Here is a 10,813-nt window from a genome sequence, read left to right as displayed (position 1 = left end):
TTGAAATAAAATCATTCAAGAACTGAGAAAAATTATTTGGCTTAAGGATAAAACAAATATATTATCGTTAGGGTCTTATTATATTGATGGACATCCGCAAAACAGGAAAAAAGACTTCTGCCACGTCTTAAAAATCAGATTTCTGCCTGAAAGATGCCCGCGTTTTTCATCGATGTTTGAAAATATAGCTGCTAGAATGTTTTCCTATTCTCTAGACTTATTTACATTTCCAAATTTACGTTCCCAAAATTACATTTTCTCAATAGTTCTAACTTTTTCGGAAGTGCGGTACTTTTTCCACTCGAAGTTGACATTTAAGCGTTTTTTTGTAGAACCTGTACTATCTTTATATATTTGATTGCTAATGTTAGACTGATGACAAATTTCGATGTGACGAAATACTTTGTAATCTTCTACAGTTTGAATTTTTCAATCTTTACTCAGTCTCCAATTTTTTATCTTCAATTCCTTAGTTTTGATAGGAAATGTCTGGACATTTATCTTACAATAGAATACAACAGTTTTTGTGGTGTAAATTTTGCGAAAACTTTGTTGAATACATTTCAAAGAAAACTATTTTATGATATTGGTGGAGAAGTTCTGACGGAACAAATTCTCAAAAATAAAGAACGGCACTAAATGATGGTTTAACAGTTTGATGTGTTTTTATAATTTAGTTCGAGCAATGAACTTGCAAAGTATCATTTTAAGACGGTCAATAATAGATATTGAAAAAAATAATATCAAACGATTATTTTGTTGCCGACAAAGTGTGTCAACTTAAAATGCAAAATCTATTAGTAAGACCACTAGGCGTATAACTAAATAGTTTTCACTCAGAAATAAAATATAAAACTGATATCAGTGTTTTATTAATATTAAGTCTTAGCATAAAATTTGGCGCTCAATACTAATATTTTTTACAATAGGCGTTTGAATTTTTACTACACTCCGGGATAAAACCGGACACGAAAATGTGATTCAATTTAAATCTTATCATTTTCACCTTCCTGTTCCGTAGTTAAAGTTGTACCGAGTGGAATAAAAGTTGTAACCAGAAGAAAGAATTTGATACTCGGCCATCCACGGTACAATATATATAAATATATAAATAATCTTTATTTCCTACAGAAAAAAGCTATCGACCCAATCGGTCTTTCTGTCCTGCGGTTTTATTTTGTGTCGAAAATGTGTTTGAATGTTCAGTTTGCTACCGACAGAGAAATCGCGTTCTTAGATGGGAAATATGTAATCATTGTGGATCTTATGGCAAGTGCGGTAGTTTGTGAAAGTGTAGTGAACTTCTTGAGGATTAATGTGTAGATGATGGAGGGTGGCAGCTTGCAGAAAGCTGGTAAGAATGATCTCTAATATTTAAATCTTTTAGCTTGAACTGGGTTTAGTTTTCCGACAAGCAACCGAAGTTTTACGGTTTCTTTATATTTTTCTCTCTTCGATTGGCTGATTTCTAATAAATCTGGCTTTGGACAGATTTCCTGCTGTAATAAACACATTTTCTTCTGTTTTCGCCACAGAGTTCGTTTTTATATCATTGGATAGAGAATTGGTAATTCGATTCGGTTATAATAACGTGCGTTATTCAACATTTAAGAAGCGCGCAAATTCAAGATTGCATGTGCTTTGAATAAATGTTTGAAGGTTTGAAGAAATTTTGACGACAGTTAAAGCGCACTATTATTTACTGAACGTACAACTCTGAACTTGTCGCTTATTTTTTGTTTCTGAGAAATTTATTTTCGGAAAACGCGATGCAAAATATGTCGCCCAACAGCTTCTTCAAATCATAAGCAAAATTTTCTCAGCACGTAAAATTTTAAATTTTGACTATTAGAGCACTCTTTTAATATGCACAAGCTCGTCAACTTGTTTCCTTCTGTTCCGAAGAATTTTCCATATTTTTCTTTGAGCGCCATACAGGTGGGTCCATGTCGCTACTAAATTTAGCCCAATATTCTCTTTTGATTCATTTTATTTTTGCTTTTACTCTGTTCCTTACTTGGCCATATTCTGCGTGAGTTTCTTCAGACGATGCGTTTTTGTATGTTAGGTACAATCCTAATTAAAGGGCTAAGTTGCATCTTGAAAAACTAAGCAAAAACTGCGAAAGTGACCGCAAGGTCACTTAGAAATAAACATTTCAATAAACGTTGATATTTTAAGCGTTATGACTGATTACTTCATTTGCATTAATTTCAGCTGAATAAATTTCAAAACCCGCTAGAGTTCAGTGCAATGGTAAGCTTTGAAGTAAATCAAGCATGGTATTCGACAAATATTTTAAATCACTTTCGCCATTTAGTGTATTTGTAAACCAGCTAGCCTCATAAAATAGTAGCAAAATATGTAATTGTAGTTACTCTGTGAAAATGTTTTGGTATGGAGTAAGCCAATCAGTAGTAGATATATTAGTACATTAAAAAATATTTTTGAATCAATTTTGTGCAGAAATTCCACAAAGCTTGTTAATTAATATTAATGTGTTATTCCAAACTTGTTTCCAACTAGCAATATAACCACTGAGATCCTTGAATACGTAACCATTTCGCTCTGCAATCATAACACAGTTAATTTTTCAGTCATGAAAACATCAAGAATGCTTTTGCGGAGAACCAACCCCGACAAATTGATTTAGGATTGTTTTCGGTCTGATTAAATCGCCAGCTAAAGATTTCAATGAACGACTGGAAGAGCATTTATTTGGGTAAACTTTTGTAGACGTCTTAAAAAATAGATCATTTGGAGCGTAGGCTGAATTCGCAGCCTCAAAGACCTAAAATCGTGATTTGAATATTTTACAAAATACATTAAAGGTTTTATAAGGTCTGTTTCATTAAGTTTATTACTGTCTATCTAAATTCTTTCATTGCAAGCAGCAAAGTTGATACAACTATTGTTTTAACAATATTAATCGCAAATAAATTCCAAAGAAGTATTAATACCAGCAATTTTTTCTCGAATCGAACAACGTGACCAAGAAAAATCGACCGACAATTTGTCAATTGATTTCGATAACATTACAACATTTTTGGCGAGTCAGGACCCATAGTGGTACCCGTTATTAGCGCCAAAAACTTTCTCCGCTGATGGGCTTCTTCATCACCTTCGATACCACCAAGACCAAGACTTGCTGTCCGTAGATGGTCTTGGTCGACGGTAACTATCGGTCGTGTTTGCAACATTTGGATGTACTTTCGATTTTAAATCGCGAGAAGATAAGTGTGTCGGACAGGTTCCGGAATTTAAACTGTCCAAGACTTTTTCTTTAGTGCGTGCTACGATTTTTTCCCTGCTCAATAATTATGGAACTTGTAAGGTAAGAACTGAAAATTTATCCCAAAATTTTATTTTTGAAAATTAATTTTCCAAGCGGTCTAACCCGGTGTCGAAAAAAATTGAAAATATTTTTTTCAATGCAAAGCGTTTGCCCTCGTGTACTTTTCCTTCATAATGCCATTAAAAAATGTTATGCCTCTCATTGACCAGAAATAAATAAGCCAGGAGCTGGAAAGTATTCTGCTTTCACAAGGCGAGTGATTTTATAAGATTTGTATCGGAAAAAGTTTCTAATGAGATCATTAATCAATAAAAAAAAATGTTTGTATCAGTAATTGACTTTATGTTATTTGTAAACCAGGTACAATAAATGTTGGTTTGAGACAAATTAATATTAGTTTTCTAATTCTAACTAAAACTTGTAGATATTTTCCCAGTGCCTCTGTTTAAAGAAAATTGTAATTGGGCCAAAAAAAACTTGGGCAATGTACGTATTGCCACGTCTTGAATGCACCTTGTGTGCAAATGATGTATTGTTTGGACCCACAATTATCATTTCCGTATTTCGTATCATAAAGTCTAGTGCTATTGGAAATAGTCTCCCAATATTTTTGCTGTGAGAAACGTGAATAACTTCTACATTATTTTATCTTAAATGTTGTACATACAACAAATCACTTAAAAGCTAAGTTGGAATAGATCAAAGAACACTATGCAATTTTTATTGACGCCAATATAACAATCGGTCAGTAAATTAAGTGTGCAAAAAACAGCAGAAATTCGAAAGTGTATCATTTTTTTATCCAGCGCAGATATATCACCAAAGTAAGTTCGACAAAATATTGTTGATGTGAAAGTTTCAAGATAACGGAGAAACAGGAATGTTAAGGTTTTGCACTTTGAAAGCAGAGTATTTACTTTCTTATTTTTATTGCCTGTCTCAGTCAGTCAAAGTACTTGGTATATGGTATATACCAAGTGTGCGAACAGTGCAGTCACAGAATGACGACTTATTCTTGAATTAATAGGAATTTTAAAAGTTGCCATTATTTCCAGTAGGCATTATTTTGAGGTAAATTATCAGTGTGCTGTTGGAAATCTACATTAATTGGCAAATAAAATAGCTTGTATTTTACGTATGGTACAGGACGAGCCTTGAAAACACTTCAGCTATCATGTGATGGAGGAAGAAAATTGAAAGTATGATTGCCCCCCAGCTTATTTTCTTATCGAATAGCATGTTGATACATAAACTGAACGCTTTTTCCGCAAGGTTTTAAATGGGATTTCTTTAATTGATAATGGGATAATTCTTAAAATGCAAAATCTATTAGTAAGACCACTAGGCGTATAACTAAATAGTTTTCACTCAGAAATAAAATATAAAACTGATATCAGTGTTTTATTAATATTAAGTCTTAGCATAAAATTTGGCGCTCAATACTAATATTTTTTACAATAGGCGTTTGAATTTTTACTACACTCCGGGATAAAACCGGACACGAAAATGTGATTCAATTTAAATCTTATCATTTTCACCTCAATCCTTAACGAATATGAACGTTGTGAAAAGCTTAAATTGCTTTCTCGAAGAAAATTCCCAAGAACACAACTGTGAACGACTTAGTATTAACATATGGCGCAAGATATGCAGAATTTTAAATTATGGAGATGGTTTTTTACATTTTTTAGACCATCGCTTAAAGAAAATGATGACCAAAATCCGTTTGGATATTCCTCCAACACGCTAGAGTGCCTTCTTATTTCTTAAATAATATTATACTTTTTCGGAATATACATTTTGGCGATCTCGCAACGAGCACACAAGAGATGCATCACCAGTTGGCATACTTCGATAATGCTCTATCGTCCATCAGAGCGAATCATCGTTTGCTAAAAGTTCCCAGTAGATCAATTTATCAAAGCAGAAATAAGCCTATCGAAGTGCCAAGTGAGGTTTTCGAAAATTTGAAATTGTGATTATTGCTGTTCGTTTATAGATTTTTGCTTTTGGGTTTTGAAATTTTTCCTTAGTTTTTAAACTAGAATTAATCAAAGTATATCTGAAACTTATGAGATTATTTTGCATAGTTTGACTTTTTTGCTTATCCTTTAACGTTTTCTATTTCCTCTTAAACTACTCTGTGTACTTCAAAATAAGTTTTCATATTCGAAGAACTTTCAGTTGCCAAGCTCAAAAAAATCAATTTTAATATTTCGGCAATAGGTACATGTTTTGTGAAAGAAAACAAAATGTACTCCACTGATTGTTGAAGAGAAACAAGTTCTAACCAAGAATTATTAAATAACTGTATCGCGTATAGTTAGTGCTAGTATATTTATTGATTTAATTTAATTTTTGTAGTGGATTTTGATGAGAAATTATAAAAGAACATGGAAACAACTCAAATCAAACTGCTGATATTGACATCGCAGAGTTTATTTGAATAAAAATATTTAAAATCTTTCAAAAATCGTTTTTAAAACAAATATTTTTGGTACAATTCTATTTTCACCTGTTATTTTTAATCTTCATATGAAGCGACACTTATTTACGTTATGTTAATGCCAGTTGTAATATCCGATTTGCATATTCAAAACATGTGCCAGAAAACCCCTTCAACAGCAAGCATCAAATAAAACTTTTTTAAACAAAAAATAACACAGTTTTTAAACGATATCTTCTTATCAGAATTTATGTCCAGTTTCAGGCTTAAGTTAACTCCGAATCTTCTAGGTACTTAGTACGTAGGTTTCAAAGTGTCGCTGTAACATAATTTAAAATTAACGTTTTCACAAATATCTCATTTCTAATTTTAATGTTTTTCTTTACAATTTCTTAAAATTATTTTTTTGCACTTCTTTCGGAGCTCTCTATGGCCAATTTTAAATCACCTGAATTAGTGTCAAAATTTCCTTCTAAAATGCAACGCGTTCAAATTTAAAAAACAATTTAAACAACTTTGCAACAAAATATGTTTAAGCAAAGTTTAATTTCAGTAATTTATTAAAATTAATTAGTACTTTATATTCAATTCAATTGCACCTGTAAATCAAATAGTGCGAATTTCTAGAAAAGACTAATTTAACTTTGATATTCTGATGGGCATCAAGAACATTTATTTTATTTGGAACTTTACCTTTTGTTTAAACAGTTCTACATAAATACAAATATTTGTATTTTGTGTGTCTATATGTGGCTATGAAAATATTTTAAAAATTACCTACAGCAATAGGAGAATTAACATATAGAATATATTGCATATAAACAACAAAATGCATACCTTGTTTGTGCGCAGAAATGTGCGAAAAATGCTAGAATTATTTTATTTGTTATTAAATTTAATATTAAAACATTTATTATAATTTGTTTTAAATTAAAATTTTAGCGTTTTGGAACATTATTGTAGGAACGTTTTCAAATCGAAGTAATCTTATCTTGCAATTGTGCGTAATTTTTAACAGTTTTGATTTAATATCCGCTTTGATATTGATTAAATCAGGAAAAACTTATCGACGAACTACAGAGGTTCAAATCATACTTTCGCATTAAAATCTGCACTTAGCCTAAAGTGATTATATTTACAATTTTTACAAAAGGGAAGCATACATTTAGGAACCGTTTTTATTTTATTTTCGTACTTAGCATTCTGTAATAAAAGTAAAAAGAACAGTTGCTTTTCGATCCTCATCAAAACTGTTCCGTTTGGAAATTGCTGTTCAAATACTCATTAGCTCGACATGATATTGTTTATACTATTAAAAATTCCTCATATAATCAAAGCAAAAACAAGGGTGGCACTAGGACAAATGAAGAACCGTAAATCGCCTGGTGAAGACAGAGTAACCTGTGAAATACTGAAAATGGGCGGAGACTTCATGGAACAAACTCTACTGGTGTTGTTTAATAAATGTTTATAGGGTTATTTCAGGAATACCGACAACAGACCATTCAAATGTTAATAGAGAAGACAACGGAATATAATATTCCAATTTATTTCGCCTTTATAGATTTTTATAAGGCATTTGACTCCGTTGAAACATGGTCCTGCGTGCGATGGATAGAGCAAGAGTTGGCTCAAGATATTCTACCCTTCTTAAGAATATATGCAGAAGCGCTACTTTCTGTAAAAAATTTACTGATAATCGAAAAAATTCTAACTAATAGGGGAGTACACCAGGGTGATCCTATATCCCCCAAAAAAAAATTTAAAAAACTATAGTGGGATAATAAAGGTGTAAACGTTGATGGTACTTTTTTAAACCATTTACGCTTCGCCGATGACATAGTGCTTATCAGTTCAGATATCCAGGAGCTGAGGAACATGCTCGAACAACTAATTGAAGCTGCAAATAACGTCGAATAAGGATGAATGAGCAGGACTGAGGAAGACATATGAAGGAAGAAGATGGTATCATACAGGAAAAGGGAACAGCATGGAAATAATAGAAAGAGGCATTTTTTCAGGAGTGTACAGATAATGGCTGACAAAGAAGGAAAAGAAGATTCAAAAGTCTGAATATACATGCAAACCGTACACAAAAAATATCAATTTCGAAATGCGATATATACTCGTATATTTAACGCTTTATTGAAGTTGTCCTTGAGGAATGGAAATTTTGAAGATATTTCTTGATATTCATGCTTTCATTATTCATTGTGTATGGCGCATGCCGCAGTTTCCTGTCTGTTTGTTCTTAAACACAACACAATACTTTAGCGGAAATAGTTTCACTTAGACTTGATGCAATATGTTCTTTAAGTATTATAGTCTTGGCACATTGCTCCTTAAAATCAATAAACAATTGTAAATTTGACCTAGAATAAGTTGAAAAGATTATTAAATATTCGTGCCATGCCGTAGGTATATTAAATGAAGTCATACCAAATTGTATTTATCCATATATTAACATATTTTGTTTTATTTAAGATAGTGCGATCATAGTGGCTGACGAATCATATTACGGTACCAGCAACTTCCAGGAATATGATTAGCAGACCGAATGAAAGGGAAAAAATAATAAATTTACTTTGCAAAAATATCGTATATTAAGAGCGATTTGGGAACAATATTAAAATATAGTGAGTCGGTTGGGGAGTCGATATTTCACGAGTTTAATTCAAAAATACGAAATTTGTACAATCGGTGTCGCTGTCCCATCTTGAGACAAAGTGATACAATGGACGAAGGTTACGCAAGAAGAACAAATTGGATCATGTGATGAGTTTAGCAAAAAACTATGTCCCTCAGAATACGATAAGTCTTACGGAAAGCCTAGTGTTGACTCTTCTGTGGCAGAATTCAGGAGCGATGATTAAAAAATATCTTGTCCCACTCAAGCTGTATCTTTAGTTTATATTCAATCATAATGTATTCAATTAATGAAAAAAATTGACCCGGTAGTGTTGGATTTATTACGATATACCAGGAAAGAACACGGAGAAACTGCACAAACTGTGCAAGAAGCAACTAAGCCCACTTTTTGCAAAATTTTGAACATAGAAATAATGGTCAACGTAATATTGTTGCTGATATGTATTCCTTGATCGAAAATGTACAGCGTATTTTAGTTTTTTAACTTTAAAATCTTTTCGCTAGCAAATAAATAGTTTTTGGTTTCCTGAAAAATTAGCAACACTGGACTGGCCGGTTATTCCATTAAGACTTCAATTGTTCAAAAAATTCCCTTGGACCAGTTTACGACACATAAACTTATCAATTTTTTTGTCTGTTGGTTTTTTTCCAAGTGTTCATTTTTGTAATTTTAATTCGAATTTTTCGTTATCTATACGAATCGCATTAGTTGAGAATTCAAGCGACTTACGAAATCAAACTAATGAATAAATTTAGCTAATACAAGAATTTTGTTTTTTGGCCGAAATTAATATTTAAATATACATTCTTAAGCATTTTCGCAACCGCTGCTGTTTTGTGTCCAACCTATGGCAATGAAAATGTTTGCTCGTGAAGGTTGTTTCCAACAGGCGCTTGATCGCATTTTTGCTGAACCATCCTTGACTTTTTGGGTTTTATTGCAGATTGTTCTAACAGATTTAATAACATTTTTATGGGCACATCCTTGACTTTTAAGTGCGTTTAAAGACCTACAAGAGTTGGGTGAGCCGAATTTCAGCTTTATCATTCGGATCTCAGGAACGGTTTATGTCTGCAAAACATGGAGCTGTTGTAACAAGTGCACGAACTGCGGCATTTGTACCTACTGGAAATACTGAGCGGCGGGGAATTTTTCACAAACATGGGATTACAAAAATTTCATAATCTGATTTTGTGCAACGACAAGAATGATCAGGATAAAGTGTAGCATATTTTAACATTCAACTGCTTCTATCTGGATTATTCGGAAAACTTGAAACTGTTTTGAGTTATCAGACTATGAAGGCTAGAGTTTTGAGTTACTATTAAATTGCACACCACTATGCCTGCGGTCTCCGCAAATGTACCTTTAAGTATGAAAGCAGTTCATATTTAGAATTTATAGGAAGTTTTAATCCAGCATGTTCATTTTTCTGCATGTTTCAAATATCAAATTGAATAGTGGAGCTCAGAAAGACCAGTTTCTGCAATTGTTGTTTAATGAAATGGCAATATAGGAGGAGGTGGTAATTAGTCTAGTAGCTTTCTATTTCTTTAATTGAATTTGTAGAAGAATTTTCAGGAAACTTACTTACTTAAATTGATTCATAGTAAAATAAATGTAGGAGCTAAGGGATCTAAGTGTTGAAATAAAATCATTCAAGAACTGAGAAAAATTATTTGGCTTAAGGATAAAACAAATATATTATCGTTAGGGTCTTATTATATTGATGGACATCCGCAAAACAGGAAAAAAGACTTCTGCCACGTCTTAAAAATCAGATTTCTGCCTGAAAGATGCCCGCGTTTTTCATCGATGTTTGAAAATATAGCTGCTAGAATGTTTTCCTATTCTCTAGACTTATTTACATTTCCAAATTTACGTTCCCAAAATTACATTTTCTCAATAGTTCTAACTTTTTCGGAAGTGCGGTACTTTTTCCACTCGAAGTTGACATTTAAGCGTTTTTTTGTAGAACCTGTACTATCTTTATATATTTGATTGCTAATGTTAGACTGATGACAAATTTCGATGTGACGAAATACTTTGTAATCTTCTACAGTTTGAATTTTTCAATCTTTACTCAGTCTCCAATTTTTTATCTTCAATTCCTTAGTTTTGATAGGAAATGTCTGGACATTTATCTTACAATAGAATACAACAGTTTTTGTGGTGTAAATTTTGCGAAAACTTTGTTGAATACATTTCAAAGAAAACTATTTTATGATATTGGTGGAGAAGTTCTGACGGAACAAATTCTCAAAAATAAAGAACGGCACTAAATGATGGTTTAACAGTTTGATGTGTTTTTATAATTTAGTTCGAGCAATGAACTTGCAAAGTATCATTTTAAGACGGTCAATAATAGATATTGAAAAAAATAATATCAAACGATTATTTTGTTGCCGACAAAGTGTGTCAA

General features: G+C 32.1%; 1 protein-coding gene across 1 annotated transcript in view; it reads left to right on the top strand.

The window, feature by feature from the left end:
- Positions 1-3,121: 3,121 nt before the first annotated feature.
- The window catches only part of LOC109542192, a gene marked incomplete in the record, with an annotated part of 47,941 nt that continues 40,249 nt past the window's right edge, over positions 3,122-10,813 (top strand). Inside the window, 1 exon segment of the mRNA XM_048663843.1 lies at positions 3,122-3,334. Coding sequence (XP_048519800.1) covers positions 3,321-3,334 — 14 coding nt within the window.

The sequence above is a fragment of the Dendroctonus ponderosae genome, unplaced genomic scaffold (assembly GCF_020466585.1).
Source record: "Dendroctonus ponderosae isolate FM_Combo_2020 unplaced genomic scaffold, Dpon_F_20191213v2 Dpon_F_20191213_2, whole genome shotgun sequence".
NCBI lineage: Eukaryota > Metazoa > Arthropoda > Insecta > Coleoptera > Curculionidae > Dendroctonus > Dendroctonus ponderosae.
This window is presented reverse-complemented; position numbering and strand designations above follow the sequence as displayed.